General features: G+C 45.4%; 2 protein-coding genes across 4 annotated transcripts in view; both read right to left on the bottom strand.

The window, feature by feature from the left end:
• Positions 1 to 22,614, bottom strand: part of LOC115357589 (atlastin-2) — a 41,667-nt gene that overhangs the window by 14,528 nt on the left and 4,525 nt on the right. For all 3 annotated transcript variants that reach the window (XM_030049175.1, XM_030049338.1, XM_030049255.1), the window contains exon 2: positions 2,651 to 2,943. In XM_030049175.1, coding sequence (XP_029905035.1) covers positions 2,651 to 2,943 — 293 coding nt within the window. The remainder of the gene's footprint in view (positions 1 to 2,650; positions 2,944 to 22,614) is intronic.
• On the bottom strand, positions 12,474 to 15,052 carry LOC115357061 (uncharacterized). Its single transcript, XM_030048446.1, has 2 exons — positions 12,592 to 15,052; positions 12,474 to 12,538 (listed from the first exon to the last, which is right to left on the bottom strand). Exons 1-2 carry the CDS (start codon positions 14,846 to 14,848, stop codon positions 12,522 to 12,524), a joined length of 2,274 nt encoding a protein of 757 aa, XP_029904306.1. The 5' UTR covers positions 14,849 to 15,052; the 3' UTR covers positions 12,474 to 12,521.

Genomic DNA, 22,614 nt, shown 5'->3' with positions numbered 1-22,614 from the left:
GTGACACAACACATGACTGTTTCATCCTCTCACTTTATTGTTCTGCAAAAAATCTGCAAAAAATCTGTGATCGAATCAGAAGCAGAGATACTTTATGACCCTGAGAGGAAATTGGGAAGAATATGTGTATAAAATTTTTATTTGAATAGGAAAGTTCCCTCTACTCCGATTCAAGCTCTGTGGTCATTATACTGCCCCTATTAACAATAAATGGTACAATAAAGTCATTTGTTTAACAGTTTTTTTTCCCTCCCTGTACATGGTTATGTGTGACAGTGGCCTCATACTGGACAAGGAGGTGTGTATAAATATGTAACCAATAAAGCATCAGACTTTTGAACCCCCCCCCGAGCTGACCTGACCTTCATGGTCTCAGGTTGTTAAATAATTAACCGTCTACCGTTCTGTTTGTCATGACATGTCTCATATTTGCGTTCCTGTATTAACTCGAGGCTGTGACCACACGGTGTGGAGCAGACAGGACGTCCCACAGCCTGTAGGGGTGTAAAAGTGACTCCTGACACTTTTTCTGACTCAGTTCTTAAAGTTTTCAGCAGCTGCAAAACAACCGAGTTCCGCGTTCCACACGTCTGCGTTCTGTGCAGAGCATTGTGGGAGCGGTGTGGACGGCGACCCCGACTCGACCTGAGGGGGGGTGGGGGGGCACAAAGACGCCTTTATGACAGGAGTAAGCGGCGGGGAGCGGCACAGTGCCGGCTTTGTGCCGCCTCAAATCCTCTTTTGGATTACAGAGCCCTGATGAAAAACAGGCAGAGGCAGAATGCTGCCCGGCGCTCCCTGCAGGTTAACACCAGCCGGGGGGGTCAAACTCAGCAGGAAGGTAAATCCTGACCAGACACACCTGGGTCACACCCATCAGCCTCAGATCTGCCCTGTATTACAGACCTGGGATCACCTGGGATCACCTGGTATCACCCTGCTCTGACAGCACTCTGGTTTTTATGTTACACAACCTTCACCTGGCCGTACATGTGGTTTACCTGGCATGTGGTTTACCTGGCATGTGGTTTACCTGGCCGTACAGGTGGTTTACCTGGCATGTGGTTTACCTGGCCATACATGTGTTTACCTGGCTGTACATGTGGTTTACCTGGTTGGCTGTACATGTGGTTTACCTGGCCATACATGTGGTTTACCTGGCCGTACATGTGGTTTACCTGGCCATACATGTGGTTTACCTGGCTGGCCCTACATGTGGTTTACCTGGCCATACATGTGGTTTACCTGGCTGGCCCTACATGTGGTTTACCTGGCATGTGGTTTACTGGCCGTACATGTGGTTTACTGGCCGTACATGTGGTTTACCTGGCTGGCCCTACATGTGGTTTACCTGGCATGTGGTTTACTGGCCATACATGTGGTTTACCTGGCCGTACAGGTGGTTTACCTGGCCGTACAGGTGGTTTACCTGGCATGTGGTTTACCTGGCTGTACATGTGGTTTACCTGGCTGTACATGTGGTTTACCTGGCCGTACATGTGGCTTACCTGGCATGTGGTTTACCTGGCCGTACAGGTGGTTTACCTGGCATGTGGTTTACCTGGCCATACATGTGGTTTACCTGGCTGTACATGTGGTTTACCTGGCTGTACATGTGGTTTACCTGGCCGTACATGTGGTTTACCTGGCCGTATATGTGGTTTACCTGGCCGTACAGGTGGTTTACCTGGCATGTGGTTTACCTGGCCGTACATGTGGTTTACCTGGCCGTATATGTGGTTTACCTGGCATGTGGTTTACCTGGCCGTACATGTGGTTTACCTGACTGTACATGTGGTTTACCTGGCATGTGGTTTACCTGGCCGTACAGGTGGTTTACCTGGCCGTACAGGTGGTTTACCTGGCCGTACAGGTGGTTTACCTGGCCGTACAGGTGGTTTACCTCGCATGTGGTTTACCTGGCCGTACATGTGGTTTACCTGGCATGTGGTTTACCTGGCCGTACATGTGGTTTACCTGGCCGTACATGTGGTTTACCTGGCCGTACGTGTGGTTTACCTGGCATGTGGTTTACCTGGCCGTACATGTGGTTTACCTGGCTGGCTGTACATGTGGTTTACCTGGCTGGCTGTACATGTGGTTTACCTGGCTGGCCGTATATGTAGTTTACTTGGCATGTGGTTTACCTGGCCGTACATGTGGATCACCTGGCCTGACATGTGGTTTAGCTGGCTGGCTGTACATGTGGTTTACCTGGCATGTGGTTTACCTGGCTGGCTGTACAGGTGGTTTACCTGGCATGTGGTTTACCTGGCCGTACATGTGGTTTACCTGGCCGTACATGTGGTTTACCTGGCTGGCCGTACAGGTGGTTTACCTGGCTGGCCGTACAGGTGGTTTACCTGGCTGGCCGTACAGGTGGTTTACCTGGCATGTGGTTTACCTGGCTGTACATGTGGTTTAACTGGCATGTGGTTTACCTGGCTGGCCGTACATGTGGTTTACCTGGCTGGCCGTACATGTGGTTTACCTGGCCGTACAGGTGGTTTACCTGGCCGTACAGGTGGTTTACCTGGCTGGCCGTACATGTGGTTTACCTGGCTGGCCGTACATGTGGTTTACCTGGCTGGCCGTACATGTGGTTTACCTGGCCGTACAGGTGGTTTACCTGGCCGTACAGGTGGCTTACCTGGCTGTACATGTAGCGCAGCATGAAGTCCAGCAGGAAGGACTTGCCCTTGCGGAACGCCCCGGCCACAGAGACGACCACCACGTTGAGGTCCTGCAGCTCGTCCCGCAGCAGCAGCCGCTCCAGAGCCTCCTCCTGCAGCGAGAACGAGTGCTCCTCCTCATCCGCCACCACGATCTGCACCGGCCTGGCCACGCCCACATCCACATCCTGCTCCGCCTCCTCCTCCAGAAGTTCCTCCTCCCTCTCCTCTGGCCTCATCTTGGACGATATGGACTCGAACCCACAGCCACCTGAGGACAGAGCAAGCGGCTGAAGTTACTGTTTATCTGGATTTCCATTAGTTGGCAGCAAACAGTTATCATGAAGACAGAGTGAAAAGTGGCGTCCTCTGAAACCCAGGGCATTAATCTCCCCCCGTAGACTCTGCGTTGTGAGGAGGAGCGAGAGTGCAGATCGGGACGCATGTTTTTGTCCAAACCCGCCCCGGGACAGAACCCGACAGGCTTTGTTGTTTTAGTGTCTGAACCCGACCCAAGCCAAAGATTTGGGGCGTCCTCATCACTAGGCTACATCTACCGCCTGAAACAGCCTACGTGTTGCCTTCAGTGTCATCACGTCAACTCCAGCACTGTACAGGAAGCTGCCCAGAACAGACAGTAGATGCATCTTTTTCCGCTAAAATAACGCTGATGCAACCCGACTCGACCCGAACAGTGAATTCCTGACGGGTCCAGCGGGTCCCAACAGGCTCAGGACGGGTAGCCTCGCTCTAGACGGAGCCTCCTCGGCTTCTGACGGCTGTCACATCCAAAGTTCCCGTCAGGTTGCGTGACACCGGGTGTGACTGGGTGTTTTGATGGTGTGTGTGTGTGTGTGTCTCTGGTTCAAAGTGCAGCCGTGGACAGTGAAAACCATGTTAATCTTTTTGGTAAAAGTCTGTCTTAGTGACTGTGTAATGCACAGAGCAGCAGTGTTTTGCACTAAAATCATATGAGCTGTCTTGGTCAGAGCATTAATATGTTAAACAGAGAGGGCCTGTGTTTGTGTGTTAACATGGCTGGTGAAAATCACACAGAGCTGCTTTCAGAGCTCAGAGAAAAGGCCGAGGGACTTTCAGCTGCTCAGCTCCACCGGGTTTGACACGAGACGGCGGAGAAACACTTCATTTCTACTGACAAGAGCTTCATACACACAAATGTCCCGTGTGTTAGGCTCCGTCCCAGTCATTTTGAAGGTTTTGAAACTATTCATCAAATCCTGCAGGGAACTAGAGATTTCTGCAGGGAACTAAAGATTTCAAAGGCTCGCTTTGGGAGGAGATCAGAGGAACGTTCTGGACAGAAAACCCTGAACATCTGCCTCATAGCCTCTCCACATCCATCTCTACTGGACATTGTACAGTTACTGAAACTCTTTCCTGTTTTCATTCGTTTAAACGTCACAGTTTGAGTGATTTTCGGACGAATAAACGGCCAAAACAGCCGTGACAGCAGCCCAGCTCTCCAGAGGCCTCAGGATCAATACACCTGATCTGATCTTCAACAGAGACGCTGGCCTCCTCCAGTCATCAAACTTCACAGCAGCTCAGCCAGGAGGGTGTGTGTGTGTGTGTGTGTGTGTGTGTGCAGTGAACACACGAGAGGCATCATTAGGTGATTTTCCATGGATGGTCCCGGGCTGGCGGCTCCATGTAAGGCAGCGGGGCACTCGGCTGACCCGCAGGCTGCTCTCAGACTTTTATAGACATTTATAACATTTAACCCGCTCTGCTGGAGGGGAACCGAGGAGCCTTAAAGACCCAAAACAGGGGCTGCCAAAAACCTGCCTGCTTCTGGGTTTCTGGTCGAGCGTACAGAAGCCGACAAACGGTGTGAAAACTGACAGCAGCGAATTAATTATTAAGAGACATGCAGTCCAGCGGAGTCCAGAGGTGGGGGGGGGCAGACTGCACTTTGGATTCATGCAGAGAAACCTGATAAATAAAACCTCCAGTGACTGAATTCAGAGCTTTTAGGGCGGCTTCATCAGGCCCTCCATTAAGCTGCTCTCAGGTTGCATTCACTCCTAATAATCTGCCTGCACTCACAGGTTGTTTGATATACCTTCATCGGGTTTCATTTACACAGAGCTTCTCTAGTCAATTTTTTTTAAAATAATGGTCCCCCTCTGAAATATAGCCTCAGCCAAGCTTCCCCCGAACAGAGTAAGTGAACAAACGTCCTCGCTCATTTTAATTGGAAATTTTAGCAATTGTTCATATTTTTGGCTAACTTTGTGGGAATTTTCTTATAGTTACATTTTAATAATAATTACATACTGCCTATTACAATAAATTTTAAAAAAGCCTTCTTGTAACTTTTTTTTTTTTTTTCAAATTTTCCAGTAGTGTTTTACTGAATATTGTGGATTTTTCTTTTGTAATTTTCCTGTAATTATTTACTTATTTCTTGCACGTTTGGGTTATTTATTACTAATTGGCTCCCTGTCTTTATGTCTTTTCTTTCTTTTTTTTTTTTAAGAAATCAGTGAATTTGCTTGTTTAAGCTTTAAACCCGGAGGGAAAATTAAATATAAAATGTGCTTTATTGAACTTACATTTACATTTCTCACTGAACCTAGTATCGCATAGGCTCATTATTTTAGGAATTATGCATAACTGATATTTTTTAAATGAACAATGAAAAAAATCCTCATGTACCCCCTGCAGTGCTCTAACGTACCCCTAGGGGTACGCGCACCCCCATTTGAGCACCACTGATCTACTGACGAACTCCAAGTGGATAAACTTTTTACTCAATTTAAAAAATAATAATAAAATGAAAGATTCAGAAGGTAATTACAGAAAGCTATCAACATCAGGAAGGGTAACATGTTACTGAGGGAATATTACAGTCATAGATTAGAAGTTTCTGTTTGTCACCTCTTACTTCTTAATAAAGTCAATGTTGTATAATTTCCTCATGTTTACAAGTCATGTCTTCATCCATGTCATTAATATACTGTGTTTATCAATTAAAATTTATACATACAGCGCTTCACGTGGTTATAAAATATTGTGTAACACAGTAAAGCAGGACTACTATTACTACTTACTACCGAATTACTACCAACGGTTGTTTTTCATACCATATAGAAACCACCTTCATTACAGACATATCACAGACAACATTTTGTGCTTAACAATATATAATTTATTTTTCAAAACAATTTCATCAACATGTAGATGTATCTATGTCCAGAGAATATGTCAGTTACTGAAAATAAATGTAATCATAAAAACACCACATGTGCTGTCTGTGTCTCACAATCCCACTTGGTACAAGGCCACATCACCATCACTTGGGGGTACGGAGGCTGGGGACGCTGCACCACAGGAGCATCTTCCACCAGGAAGTTCCCCTCAGAGTAAACAAAGACAAATTCTAAGGCAAATGTTTCTTTGTCTTGTTTTTATTTATTTACTATTTATTTATTTATTTATTTATACATACACATACATACATACATTTATTTATGTATTTATTTTAATTTAACTGTCCTGTTTTGGCAGCTCAGGCATACAGAATGAGGAGTCTGTGCCTTTTTGTGCCACAACAGATTTGCTCTGAGTTCATGCACACCAGAGGAGCACTTAAATATTGAAAGTGAACCTCTTGTATACAGACAGTACACATGAAGGCGACATGAACTCAAACATGCAGAACTATATACAACTTTGAACAGATATACATTTAATTTTTGAACATAGTCAAACAGCTAACACGTGGCAAACAGAGACTAACACATTCATAATTACTAACACCTGTGACACACGATTACATGAATTACGTCCCTACACATGATTCTCCATAACTACAACTTCCACCTGGAACACATGATTTGCCTAATCTAAAATCTCAACATAATCAATTCCATATAATAAATACATGACACTTCCACATTATTCATAATCTAAAATTGCAATAATAAATACACAGTATAAATACTATTCATAAATACAATAAATAACAATCTAAAATCCCAATAAATATGATATAAATACTATAAATATCTATAAAAATAATTAACACAATCTATACAATTTAAGTGGGACAGGCTCTACACAAAGACAACATTCATAGTGGTAGCTAATGTACACACCATGAACAACACAACACACCACAAGTCAGTTTCCTCTTAAAAAGCTACAGATAAACCTGCACTACACCAACACACAAACAACACTAACATTTGCACCGGGACACTGCAATGTAGCTCCGTTTGACTCATCAAACAAAGAATTTACACCGGTAGTGTGAATTCATTGTTTGCCTCCTTTGCCAAACACAACCTAATCCTCATCAAAATCTACGTCTGACTCGAAGAGGCCCTCTACCTCCTCGAAGTCAACGACTAACCCCTGATCATCGTTAACACTAAAACTACACAAAACACCTTCGTGATCACTAAATACGTGGGCATCACTGCACAGTTCACATTATACTGTGTTGTTTTCACATAAACATGATCAATTAGTGTCCCCTTCTCTGTAGTCTCTTGTGTTACATGCTGACTAAAACCTTTTTCACCCATAAATTTGGAAATTGATGATGTTTTTAAGATGTTGTCATTGAAATCCCCCATTATTACAATTGTGTTACTGATTGGATGTAACCAATCAAGTAACCTCCCCAGATTTTGTTTGAATAAAGAATTTGGATAACATGGTGGACGATATATTACTGCCAACAATATGTTAAATTTGTTGCACAGGCACACCAAACACTCCAGATTCAAATCGGGTACCTGCAGAATGTTACAGTCCAAATTGTCTACGCTATACAAACCAACTCCACCATGTTCTAGGTCCTTTAGCTCTAACAATTTGGGGTTACTGCTACTGTAACACAAGCCTCGAGGACGACTGTGGAAAGTGTAACCTTCAATTTGGACACCGTCTAATGAGGACTGTGCAGTGAGCCACGTTTCTGTCACAGCAATACAGTTAAGCTGTAAATGCTGCGTGCAAGACACCAAATCTACCAGGTGGCGACTTAAATTTTGAACGTTCATTAAATACACAGAGAAACTGTGTGCATTTAATGAAGGCTTTGGCTGCTCAATCAAAAATGGAGGCATACTATCCAAGGCCTCCTTTATGGCGTCCTTGCAGTAAATTACCTTCTCTGTAAAATCCCTGATGATCAGTCCAGACAAGGCCCTAACACGACTCAGCGCTACATATGCCTGCCCCGGTGCAAACACCCTCTTCAAAGACACTACCGCCTCATCTACAGTGAGTCCTTGCACTTTGTGAACAGTGCAAGCCCACGCTAACCTCAGAGGAAACTGACGACGCACACCGCCACGTTTAGTGGCTCTTTCCGTCTCGGGATCAATGGCAGTAGACTGCAGGCATTCTACTGCTGCACGTGCACATTTTTTCCTCCTATCTGAACCAATATTCTCATCATCAAATCTGACATACACGGTGAGAGGAAACGTGGAATCCTCTCCAAAAACTAACTGAGTAACCGTGCCACATGCTCCATTGACCAGGCCGTCCGCAACATCCACGTTCTTACATAACATCACTCGCGCGTTCCTCGCTAAACACAGAGTCTCTGGTAAAGAAGTGTCCGCCGCAACACCGTGATGCCTGGGCATCCGTTCCAAATTCCCTGTTGTCCTGTTATTCACGAAGTCTTGCGCTTCAATGGTGACATAATCAGGACAACAGTCAAACAGATAATTTAGGTTGTGCTCACTTACTTGCCTATTCGTCGCAAAGATATGCAAGGCTGAGCTCACCTCGCCGGTCTCACGCATCTTCAGCATTTCAACATCGCTATCTAACATTGGGGTGGCCCTGGAACGCACTCTTAACCTATTAAGCAACTCAGCAAAAACACTATCCTTCTGCCTAACTATCTTTTTCAGCTCCACGATGCTGAAATTGCACCACAGGTCCACACCAACAGGACTACTATACAGAGGCTTCCCTTTAACAGGAGGCAACTGATAGAAGTCCCCGACAGCTATCACACTAACATTACCGAACGGGGAAAAGTCGCCTGTCTGCTTCACCTGCCTCAACCTACCATGCACATAAACCAACACGTTGTGATCAACCATACTGATTTCATCTATGATTAAAATTTGGAGGTGACTCAATTTAGCTCGCAAAGAGTTTAGTTTATCTTCACCCAGAGGGGTGTAAGGTAAACTAGCCTGTTTGCCAATACTCAATGTGTGATGAATTGTTGCTGCATTTAAATTGTATGCAGCTATGCCAGTAGGAGCAGTTAGCAAAACACAGATATCGTCTGGTTGTTCACAAAGTGTTGACAGCAGCCTCCCTGCCTCATACTCAATAGCCCTAATCAAATGACTTTTCCCCGTTCCTGCGCCACCTGTCACAAATACACGCAGAGGCTCTGGGTTTTTACCCATCACCTTCTGCAAACACCACTGTCTCACCTTATAAAAAACAGCCAGCTGTGTCTCATTCAGAGACCTAATGAGCGCCAAACCGTCACTTCTAGACAAAATGGACCTGTTTCTCTCTACCTGTGCTACCTGTCTGCCACCAACAATCAAATCTGGAACATTCTCCATCGCTTCAACTAACTGTTCCTCAGCTATCTCACCTTCCCGCTGCTGCCTCCTCTCCTCTAAACCTTCAAGGCGTTCCGCTTCCTGTTCAGGACACAGCTCACCCCAAACATCTTCATCTACCCCGTTGTTCTGCGCAGCTATCTCCTGAGCTAACTCAAGATGAGGACAATTGACCTCAAACCTGGCCCTATTCTCGCCGACAACATTGCGAACCAAATGCACAGACCCGTCGCTAAACGTCACCTGGCCATCGTTATAGAACTGCTCAAACAGCTCAAAGCCTTCAGGTTTGAGGTCTGAGTCAGTTCTATAAGGAAGAAACAACTGCAGCAGGCTCTGAAAATGTGCCTCTTCCTGTCTATCCAAACTGAAACGCATGTACCGCACCACTGCAAACTGAGTGCGTGTTCTCCTCAGAATAAATCCTAAATCATTGTTCAATTGAATTCTGTCCTTAGACTTTTCATTTTTGGTGAGAACACGATACTCAGATGCAAAGGTGGCCATACACATGTTTGCAAACACATCGCTGTTAGGCCTATTCTTATATCTATCCACTATGCCTGTCATCCACATCTCATCCTCCCCAAGATCACGGGAGGCTGCCTTCTGCCTCAAAACACTGAGGGGCAAACTCATCCTAACTATCCTGCTACCTGTCGGCACAAACACGACCTTCCTGGAACACTCCTTCAGGTGCATGTTCGTTAGCCTATACACCGCCTCCTGCGCACAAACATCTCTGTTGTGTAAATATACACTGCCCAGCTTCCGTAGGGCTTCTTTAGCAGAGAGATTCCCTTGTGTTTTGGCTTCTTTTTGGGCATTAGTCAATAATAGGCCAATTTCTCTCTCTGCTTTCGTAATATACGATAGTATGTATATTACTACTGCGTAGGCGTCGGTGACAAAGCTAATGTCCATGTTAGCGTTCCAGCACTTCAACAACTGCTTACTATACTGATTAACCCAAACCTCGTTCACCCCTCTCCTATACACAACCTTATGCCTCTTCTCTAAACGCCTATAAGCCAGCTCAAAGATCTCCTGATTCATTCCTAAAGCACAAAACAAGTCCTCTACACTAGCAGGAGGCACATCACTTTCTACAGCTCTCTTAACAGCTGTTAGAATAGCCTGCGCAACGTTTTCTGGCATCTTATCCCTATCCTCAAAACACTTACAGACTGGCCTGTTTTCTGAACCAGGTTCGGTCTCCGCTGTCTTTTTCTTATCACACTTGCATTCTAACATTCTACAAATGAATGTCCGCGCAGAAACAGGTTTTGGGAAATTGAAACGACATATTGTTTTGTGTTTTCTACACGACTTTGAATGTCGTTTGGAATGCGTTTGAACAGATGACACCGTGTCCAATAGTGTGTCATCATCTGAGGGTAGCTCACATGTAACGTAACGGTCAATAAATTTTACCACCTCCTCATCTGTGTTTCTATCAATTTGGGGAGCACCCTCGATCCAAAACAAACAGTGTACATGTGGTGAGCCTCTTTGCTGATATTCTACCCTATAAAAGTAATCAATTATTTTGCCGATTGGTTGACAGGGAGACATGAGAACCTCTTTCAGAAAACAATGCCACCTGTAGTCAAACATCCTCGCCGCGGTGACCGGATTACGACGCAGCAACTCGCACCTGTCAGCCCACTCCAAATCCTCTACCGTCTGCGATCTGCCTTCCTGTTTCAGGATGCTGGTCAGGAGATTCTGCCAGCGCATATCCGCAGACGAAAACGAACAAAACCACGTCGGAATACCCAATTGACGCACGCAAGCCATCACGTCCTTCTGGACAGACTGCCAAAAGGCCGGAGTTCCTCTAATGGGTTTAAGAAACCTAAACCCGTCATCACACGCCAACAACTGCTTCAAGGCGTCCGCATCCGTTAACATGTCCTCAGTAATGCGTTGAGGCCTCTGACCTCCTTTGCCCTTACGCAAAGCGACGGAAACACTGGACACAACCCTGTCCAACTCTGACATGTACTGTGCAAAAAATATGTACTCGACGTTCCGCGCAAAACGACCGTCGGCATGCATAATCCGGTTATTAAGATAACGCGACAACGTCAAGTGATGAGACCGTCCGTCATGGAAGGTCTTGTCACCCGCAGGGAACAACAGAGGGAAACACTTTGCCTCATTCGTGTGGTCAGAAAGCATTCTTACCGGACTATTCCCTTCTGCAGGCGCAATGTTCAAAATATCCTTAAAATACTGATCTAAAGCTTCCTGACCAATATCAACAGGCATAAGACAAGTGTCCTGAAACATGCAGTGCTGTTGTCTGTCATGTAACAGTTCATCCTGTCCTATGTCTGCTGATTCCTGTACATCACCAATTTCACCCTGACCTCTGTCCTGACCTGACCTAACCTCAACTGCCTCATCCTCACTGCCTGACTCGGCCTCTTCCTTCTCCCTATCTTCCTGCCTAACAAACTCATTAATCCACTCCTCATTAAAGTCTATATCCCTATAATGCACATTTGTCCTCTTCAAATATTCTAGCGCCTGTCTTACACGCAACGTATCAACAAACTGGTACTCGTAATACCCTTTATACGTGAGTTTCCGCTTCAGCTTAACCTGAAGCAGAGACCCTTCCATACTCGAACGCGGCAACACATTAGTCGTCTGAACAATGTTGGCTGGAACACATGTCACCGGTCCATGTACTCCCTTCTGCCCCCCTTTAGGCAGTGCCAACATTTTCATAAACGGAATATGCAAAGCTATCAAATGCTGCTCTAAACTATTCAAACATCCCAGTTCAGATGGAATGGGATCCAGTGCCAAGTTATTAACCCAGCATTCAGCTGGCATCTCACCTGCACTAAGCTTACCATGACACGTGAAACAAATCCAAAGCTGACCACGCGATGACACCAAGGAACATGGCACAACACACTCCTCATTACATCTATGCAAATAATGCTCGCCTATACACTTATCTGCAATAGCAGCTGTTGCTGAACTTCGCCTATAAACTTCCCTTGCACAACTCACCACCTGAAATCTAAACAACAACCTATGACAAACACAGCACACAAAATCTGGTCCATCTCTGACCTTTGCCAAAAACCGATCCATAACAAAAGCAAAATCTGCTGCCTTCTCCACCTTCTGCTTCCTGCTTAACCTCACAACAGAAATAACTTTCTGCTTATGCTCTACACTACCATGATACTTACTCTTACTCCTACTCTTACTCCTTTCTATAACTTTCTCCCTGTGCTCAACGCTGTCCCTATATTTGCCCAAACTCTTAGCCTTTACTCCCTCCCTGTGCTCAACACTGTCCCTATATTTGCCCAAACTCTTGGCCTTTACTCTCTCCCTGTGCTCAATGCTATCCCTATATTTGCCCAAACTCCTGGCCTTTACTCTCTCCCTGTGCTCAATGCTGTCCCTATAGTTACCCAAACTCTTGGCCTTTACTCTCTCCCTATACTCGACACTGTCCCTATATTTGTCAAAACTCTTAGCCTTAACTGTCTTCCTGTGTTCAATGCTTTCTCTGTATTTAGTAACACTCAGCTTTTTAACCCTCTCTCTGTGGGGTAAATTCTTACTATAATTCCCTACACTCCACAACTTTGCCTTTTCCCTGAACACCACATTTTCTTGATATGTCTTCCTAATCCTTAACTGATGTTTCTCCCTAAGTGACAAATTAAACTTTTCCTGCATCCTCTGCTTCCGCCTTAAGTACTTAGACTTCACAGACATTCTACCTGACAGTACCTCGGCACAATCCTCTACACCTACAAGACAACCTACTACACTACTACACCCAACTGCTGTGTTGTCACTATTGACAACATCCATCATTCTAGACCTAATGCTGTAACCTGACACTTCCCTAACCTTACAGTACCCGTAGCAACTTTGCAGTCCAGGCTTACGCACACAAACCACATTCTCAAAATGCTGTCCCCTGACATTCTCTAAGTATAGACACTCTACCGAGAAAGGCTGACTACTACAGCTATACCTCAACCAACGTCCGTCATGGAACGTAAACACACTAACGCCTAACCAATCAGCTGTCGCCTGGATTTCCACCTCTGTGGCCCAACTGCCGACACGTGTCATCCTGGACTGCTGAATGTACTCTAACACAGAGGAGTACTCACTCCTCAAGAGACTCTGATATCTATCTGTGTTCCTCTGCAACTCTTTACACACAGCTAACCTAATCCTGCGATGGTGCTTCTGAGAACCACTCACAGCCTGAGAGATGGCTCTGAAGAAGCAGTTACCATCAGCCACTATCCTATCTTTGCTGCAAGGAACACCCAACAACCCCACCTCTGTGGACACAGGATTACCAACTTTCACACAGTCAACATTTAACTTACTACACAACACTCGACAGACATCTACGCTAAGGGGACGGAAAACCAACTCCTCCTTTCTCACCTCGCTAACAAACTCCACATCCAGATTGACCTCAGTAGCATCAAAGCTCTTGAATTTCTTCGACATACAAGTGCCGGAAGAAATGACACGCTTTCTGCCATCAGCCACCGTTGGTTCTGCCGCTGAACCGCTGCTCACCTCGCTGGAGAAAGACAACACAGAAATGCCAGACAGTGCCGGACTTGCAGCAATGCTGACACCACACTCAGACTCACAACTGCCTGCAGAAACCACACTTTTTCTTCCAGCCTCAGTGAGCACACTAGACTCTGGTGCTGGAGCAGCACTCATCTCAGTGATGAGACCCTCCACAGACACACCAGACCGCGCTGGACTTGCACCCCCGCTGACCGTAACACCACACAGCTCAAAGAGCTTCTCCCTTGAACGGAGAATGTCAGCCAAACGACAGATGTAGTGGTGCAGGTCATCAAGACACGCAAAATGCAGAACCACGCTTGTACCATTATGGTGTAACAAGCCAGTGCTACTGCGTGAGTGACTGTCGACCACAGCGAACCGTCCATCCTCACGCACGATGGCAGTGGTGTTTCCACACATTGTCAAAAGACATGTGGTGTGCTGACTGAAGATCCTCTCCAGTCCATTACGCAAGCTGATGAACACACCGAAGTTGATGTGTTCACCTTCAGCTACGCCTATTTCGCCTAACACTGTGTCACCAAAACTGAACCTAAATACCTGTCCGTCTAATTCCAACTGCTGTGGCAAATCTGGCACAGACAGCAGATTAGACACATGGCTAAAGATGTTAAGGTCACGCAAACTGGTGTACAACTCATCACCTTCAACCAACGCGCGATCCAGATCCAGCCTGTCCCACGAGAACGCGCTGCTCACCGTGTGTTTGGCTAAGCTGACCAAAGCTATAGCCATACACTGGACTCCTCCATACACAAAACGCGCATCACCCTGATGAAACGATCCACGCACAACTTTTGCTAGCCTAATCCTGCTACTATCTCTGCTAGCCTCTGCTGCCACAGCATTAGCGTTAGACTCAAACTGAACATCACGAACACAAACAGAAGGAACAAAAACAGCCTTAGCTTTGCTGATCTTCTGTCGCTCCTCTGGGACAGCAGGGCCCACTGCGGCGACCTCCTCCCGACTGACGACCACCCCCGGCATCGCGCTGGCAGACTCCTGGGCTGTCGCCTCCACCTGACACAAAAATCAATAACAAGGTTTTACTACATAAGAAAACAGGAGAACCATTTCCCTGCTACCTCTCAAAATGATAACTCACATATTATATTTAAACAAAGACAAACCTGCTGCACTGCTGGTCTGGGCCCGGAGGCGGACACAGTCACACGGGCAGGTGAAGGTCTTGCCGGCACCTAAAAAAGGGGGATGACAAAAGCTTCATTTAAATAATGCACTCATTCATTTGGGTACTGCACGTGTTATCAAAATTCTTCTGCGGCACCTCCGGGACGGCGGGGAACGCTGCGGCGACCTCCTCCCGACCGACGACCACCCCTGGCACCACGCTGGGCGACTCCTGGGCTGTCGCCTCCGTCTGCCACAAAAAATCAAAAACAAGGTTTTACTGAATATGAAAACAGGAGAACAATTTTCCTGCTACCTCTCATAATGATAACTCACATAATATATTTAAACAAAGACAAACCTGCTGCACCGCTGGTCTGGGACCGGAGGCGGACACGGTCACACGGGCAGGTGAAGGTGTTGCCAGCACCTAAAATTGGAAGGGGGTGACAAGACTCATTTCAATAATGCAATCATTCATTTGGGTTCTGACGTCTCACGTGGTATCAAAATATATGAAAAAAAAAATCAACATCACACACTAAATATGATACCAACCTGCCGCTTTCCTCCTCTGCGCCTTGTGGCAACACCTCTTGGCGAACACCTCACACGGGAAGTCTAAAAGAAGGAAAGTAAACCTTGTTAAATGCCGTCTTCAATTCAATTTTATCCAGGACGGACAGACATGCAATGGATGTTGTAAGCACAGAAAACAAAAACAACAAAAAGATCTATATGTATAACATGAAAGAAAAAATGTAAAAACAGTTGGCAGATGAGGAATCAGGATGCCGAGGGGAGCCACATGTACTGGAGCAGCCTGGGACCTGAGCCACACAACCACCAACACCATGATGACCTGGCTCAATAAAAGACAGAGCACGCACTCGGAAAAACTCACATCAACCATTCACACACACTCACACAAAGTCAGATCTAATATGGATTCCGGTTTACTTCTTACTATCATGTACATATAATTTTCAGGCAGTTTACCTGGCCAGCTGGTGGAATGGCAGTGTCGTCGTCGTCTGAAGAAGGACAAACCATCTCCATGGCCTCCAACATGTCGCCGCTGAACCACACGGGGTTGGACGGGAGGACAGACTCTTGCACCGGAGATGCTCGAACCTTAAAAACCACAACAACAAAAAGAATTAGTCACCTTTTTTTCTAAAACCACAAAAATGAATACATAACCAGAAAAAAATGCACACATGTACAAATGACTCAAAGAAACACATTACCTTGCCCTCCTGTCCGACTACGGTCCACTCCAGTGGGTCGCGGTGACGGGGCGCGGGGCTGTGTCCTGTCACAACCAGCACGGGGGAGACCCTGGCACGAGGCGAGGTCCGGGGGGGCACCGAAGGAGGAGGAGGAGGGGAAGGAGGAGCCAGCTGACGGACCGCGGCGTCCCACAGGACCTGGACCAGGATCGGCGTTCCATCGCTGTCACTGAGGTGCACCTGGAAAACAGTCAAACGCACATCAAACACATTGCAGTCAAGTTGTGTATTGAAAATGGCAACCTTCAAATCCTCTACGTGTCATGTCACAACAACAAAGTATGCTGTACTTACACTGTCACGGCTCCACAGCTCCAAACGGTCCAAGGGGAGGTGCTCTGCCACAGACACGTACGGGAGACCTGCCGCAAAAGTGAGAAACATCATACATTCCGGTATTAATTACACTCATGTAAAACATATGAGGTTAATTTCACGATACGTCAGTTATAATCGGGCAGATGATCAAAACTAAGATGTACCCATGCGTGCTGAGACACGGCGGAACTCCTGGCGAAACAGCTCCTGCAGGCCAGGCTCGATGTTCAGGCGTGGAGGGAAATCCAGCACAAACACCTACACACACATAAAAAACATTTAGAATCACATTTAGGTTTCTAAAATAAGCACGAGAAAACACACGCTTACACAGCTTCTAGCTGTGACAGCACAGGACAAAACAAATACTGCCAGCAGCAACTGCAAATTAAACACACCTTCGCCCAGCGGCTGCAGACTGTAGCCAGGAGAGCACCGAAGTCCAGCGACGCCTCTCCGATGTTCCTGCTGGCCGTGAGGTTGTTGCTGGGGGCCATCACACAGACCACGTCCGGGATCCACGGGAGAGCGGCGTGGGACACCTCCGTCCTCAGCTCTGCTGCATGCGCACCTGGAACAGAGAGAAAAGCAAAGGAGACAGGTCCCTCTGGCATGGCGACGATCCCATCCACCATGGGCCGCAGGTGGGAGGCTCCCACGACGAACACCATCTGCAACGACAGAGACACGGCTTTAGAACACAGACATGAACCGTGATTTCTTACAACCAGCACTGTGTTTCTGAAAAGGGAAGACTAATACCTTCTGGTCCGGCTGCTGAGCTGGAGTGACCAACTTGAAGCTCCGCTGGGTCAGCTCCGAAGTTGGCCATCTCCGCACACGATGGCGGTAACCGGTACCGCGCCCTGTGTGGTTGACAACAAAGTTAAGGATGATGACACAAAATTCATACATCTTTTCATTACATTCAAACTGCATCAGTTAAACATTTAAAAAATAAACAAACTGATACATACGAGCAACGAACTCGGGGACAGGCGGCTGGGGGGTCCACGGCTGCGGCTGCGCCATCCTCCGCTTCAGGGCCTGGGCCCGCCGGTGGGACTTGGCACGGGGCATCTAAAAATGAAAAACAAAAAATTTTATTTTCTTCAAAGTTCAAAGAAACTTTAAAAATCCATGTGAATCTGTCCCAATCATACTCACAAACAATGCTTTCCCAGACAAGGTCAGCCTTCAAATACACAAATGTTTCAACTTACCTTGGCAGTGGGAAATCAGTTGTGTGTGTGTGTGTGTGTGTGAGTGTGTCTGTCTGTGTGTTGAAGGAGTAAAAATATGTGTGTTGATTAACAATTAGTTCTGTGTGTGTTTTTTTAAAATGGAATAAATGTGTCTGTGGGTAAGTTGTTCTGGATCAAGGGATCGCAGATGTAGGTGCAGGTAGCTTGCAGGGCAAATGCAGGTCACTCGGTCTCGACGGCAGCCAAAGCAGGAGAACACCAGATCTCACAGCCAACAGATATGAATCTGTAAATTAAATGACACATTGTTTGATTTAAACAATATTACTTGTCTAATAGAAAACATTTAAGTGAACAGAACTTTACACAAAACGTTCTGAATACACTTAACTGTAGCACATTTTAGGCTTTAATTTTAAAGTCTTTCTCTCTACAACACGGTTAAGACAAACTAGCATCCATATTATTGTGCTCAAATGACAGAAAGGAAATGGCCACCACAACTGTGCTGCTCAAAACAGAGATACATCTTAACAAAGAAAACCTTTTCCTCTCAAAACTGTGATTAACCAGCAAACTGGCATCCTTATTACATTATTTGCTTCCTCATTACACAGAAAGTGGCTGACAACATCTCACAGCTTAGCCATACTGGTGGACACAGAGACACCCAACTAAATACAGCTCAAATTATGGTTCCTGCACACAGGAAACAACACACACGTCCGCACGGGGAAAAAAAAAAAAGTTTTCATCATCAAGTCCAATAATTTTCCTTTTTCCACACAGCAAGAGAAAGTTTTCATCTGAAAATCTGGTTGAACCACACATTAGCAAAGCTATGAGTGGCGTATAAAGAGTAGATATAGCTCTGTCACAAAGCCACACACATTCAGCTCAAGTACATATCACAAACTCAGTTCCATGCAAATAAAACCTGATATCAAACTACCAAAAAAGCACACACACCTCCAACTACTTGTCATCAAGTCCAATAATTTTCCTTTTTCACACACCAAGAATAAGTTTTCCTCTCAAACCAAACACTAGCACAGCTTTGCCTGTAACACAACAACACCTGCTCTTTGAATACACACAGAAGCCACACACACTCAAATACATACATCATAAGCTTAGTTCCATGCAAATAAAACCTGATATAAAACTACAAACACACACACACACACACACACACACACACACGTTTTCATCATGAAGTCCAATAATTTTCCTTTTTCACACAGCAAGAGAAAGTTTCCATCTGAAAATCTGGCTGAACCACACACTAGCAAAGCTGTGACTATAGCTAGCTAGCCCGCTAGCTAGCGTTAGCTTAGCGCGCTAATCTAATCAACCAAATGCCATCAATAAACTTTAAAATTCATCTCACGTTGACGGTAACGCTTCATAATAAACGTTTCAAGTCAACCACTTGTATCTTAGGAGTTGAGATTATCAAACACAGGTTAGCTTTGCATGTAAGGCTAGGCTGCTCCTCCATCAAAAACCAGCAAACAGCATAAAGACGATAACAACAGGCCTCGGGCCTACCGGAGGAACAGCTAGCTAGCGCTAGCTTAGCGCGCTAATCTAATCTACCAAATGCCATCAATAAACTTTAAAATTCATCTCACGTTGACGGTAACGCTTCATAATAAACGTTTCAAGTCAACCACTTGTATCTTAGGAGTTGAGATTATCAAACACAGGTTAGCTTTGCATGTAAGGCTAGGCTGCTCCTCCATCAAAAACCAGCAAACAGCATAAAGACGATAACAACAGGCCTCGGGCCTACCGGAGGAACGGCTAGCTTAGCGCTAGCTAGCGCTAGCTTAGCGCGCTAATCTAATCTACCAAATGGCATCAATAAACTTTAAAATTCATCTCACGTCGACGGTAATGCTTCATAACAAATGTTTCAAGTCAACCACTTGTATCTTAGGAGTTGAGATTATCAAATACAGGTTAGCTTTACATGTGAAGCTAGGCTGCCCCTCCATCAAAACTCACCATAAGCCAGCAAACAGCACAATGCAAAGTACATAATCACTCTCTGAAATATAACATTTAAATTTCGTGTTTTACCTGCATTATCATCAACCACAGCCTCATATTAGCACAGAGTTCACACAATAGGCTAAGGTTAAGCTAACAGAGATGAAAACAGGTCTTACCTCGAGAGTCTGTGAGAAGAAGTGGGTGGGGCGGACACAGACGCAGGAGCCTTTTAAAGCTGTGGAAAAAAAACGTGCGTGTGCACGCGCGTCGGCGCCCGCGCATGCACGTGTGAGGGTGCGCGTGCGTGCGTGCGCGTGCGCGCGCGCGTGTGTGTGTGTGTGACATGAGTAGTGGCAGCTGAGGCATGATCACACTAAAATGCAGGCAGACAGAAATTCTCATTCAATCCAAAGGAGAAATCCATAAAAACCACCCCTGTTTGAGATGTCACAGCTCGGTCACCGTTTGAGTTACAGACTTGATTAAAAGCTTAAACGAGTCACGAGACTCTGATCTATAAATCTCCCATTTACATGATTTTGCTATCTTTTACCGTTTTTGAGTTATGACAGTTTTAGTTTGAGAGTGTTTTCTGCTCCCTCTGAGCTCTTACAATGGGTGTGTATTGCGCATTCCTGAGGCAGCTAGAGTGAGTCACATGTCCAGGCAGAGTGCAGAGCAGAGCACACCAGAGTCCAAAATGTTTGAAAACTCTTCACAGCTCCCACAAACTTGGTCCAATCCACATCAAAACTACATATTTTTGTAGGAATTTTTGTCCTTTTTCCATCGGCATAGTTTTCAAATCCGTCAGACTTTTACTTTAGACTCCAGGGGTCTAATTAGTGCCAAGTGTCAGCCTCTGTACACCAAACTCCATGGGAAAAAATGAGGTTTTGGTTTTGGCCACTCCGACTTTGAGGGCTTATAAAATCCAAACGAATCGAGTAATGACGAAATCCTTCAGAACTTTTGTTCAGCACTGTATCCTCTTGTCATCTGTTAAATTTTCAAGCCACTGACATTTACGGCCTGGGAGGAGATAGATTTTGTTCAAAGCGGAATTTTGGGCGAGAACGTGATGTTCCAACGCAAATTGCGGACTTCCTGTTGGTTTTAGAGGGGGGGTGTCAGCGCGTGAATTATAGGGCTTGATGAGACCTACATTTCGGCAGCGGTTTGGTCTTTCTATCACATTCCTGTGGGCCGCAGCGGCTGCCTTTGTGTGCCTAGGTGGCGCTACCGAGCCCATTTCTGCACTTAGGGGGTCCGTTTGTCCATTTTATCAAATTTTTCACCAGACCTGGCCTGTGTGCCAAATTTGGTGAGTTTTTGAGCATGTTTAGGGGGTCAAATTAAGGGTTATTTAGACGTAATAATAATAACGAAGAAAAAGAAAAAAGAAACGAAGCAATAACAATAGGGCTTCGCACTGTTCCAGTGCTCGGGCCCTAATAAATCACTTCACGTTCACGACACGAGACTGAAGCATGTGTAGCAGCCAGACGCCCGAACCCGACAGAAACTCACTGGTTTCATTAAAAATTTTTTTAAAAAACATCTGAAAGTTACTTTAGCCTATACCTCTGTGTGTGTGTGTGTGTGTGTGTGTGTGTGTGTGTGTACATGAGAGAGAGACTGGGTGGAACACACTTCACCTCAGAGGCTGTGATGGTTAATGTAATGGGACCGTTAAACCAGATAAAATCATGTTTTCACATTAAATTATGTTGAAACAAGCTTGGAAACAATACAGCTTTTTGTCAAGGAAAACAGAAGAACCTCAAGTTAACTGACGAGGCTCCAGCAGCACGTGGTGTCTTTCTTTTTTCTTTTTTTTTTTTAAAGGCCCCATGAAATGGACTCTGATTTCATGGGCACTTCAGGGCTACTCACCCCGACCCTCTCTCTCTGGGACAGCAGCCTGCAGGCCTACCTGATCTCACTAAAAAAGCCCAATCATGGAGATTGGGCTTTGGGAAAACCAGCTGTGTTTAAAAACTGGCACAGATATATAATGTTTTTGCTTTCCACTATAGGTGAGATTTTTTTTTCTTTTTTTCTGCAATCAAAGACCAATACTGCTGTAAACTGAAGCAAATGATTTACTACACGGACAGGAGGTGTGTGTATTTAGAAATCTAGATGACTGACATCATGAGGTATGCACTGCTCTTGCAAAGACAATGCAGTATAGTCATACATTTATTATAAAATCCCATGTGAAGTCACACACACAACAGGTAACAGGTGAAATCAGATGAAATGAGAAAAAAAATACAGCGTTCATTCATGTAACATAATTTATGAAGAAGCATTAGGCTAGTTCAGCTAATCCATAAATTAAAGAATGTATTTGCCTTTTTACATGGTTCATCTGAAGCTGCTGTAGCCTACTGTCCACCAGAACGCAAAATCATGTCATCATGAATCAGTGCAGGACGATCTTTGATTCAGTGAGCTTTGGCCTTGGATGGAAATGGAGCTGGTTTCTGTGTTTCATTCATTTTTACACTCGTCATGTCGCCTGTGACAGAATTATTGTTTAAACGTCCAAAACAGGTCAGACATGTTTAGCTTGTGGCCCCTGAGCCGTCTGAGGCTGAGGGGCCCCTGAGCCCTCTGAGGCTGAGGGGCCCTGCTTTAGAGGAAGCATCACCAGCTCGGTTTAATGATTTAATTCCAGTTTAAATCTCGGATTAGAATTAATCTCTGATTAATCTGTTGGTTTTATCTGGTTAACAGATAGTATAGAAGAAACTTGATGCTGGTGATTTTTTTTTTATAGCATTTAATTGTTTGCTGGCAA

The sequence above is a fragment of the Myripristis murdjan genome, chromosome 1, assembly GCF_902150065.1.
Source record: "Myripristis murdjan chromosome 1, fMyrMur1.1, whole genome shotgun sequence".
NCBI classification, from domain to species: domain Eukaryota; kingdom Metazoa; phylum Chordata; class Actinopteri; order Holocentriformes; family Holocentridae; genus Myripristis; species Myripristis murdjan.
This window is presented reverse-complemented; position numbering and strand designations above follow the sequence as displayed.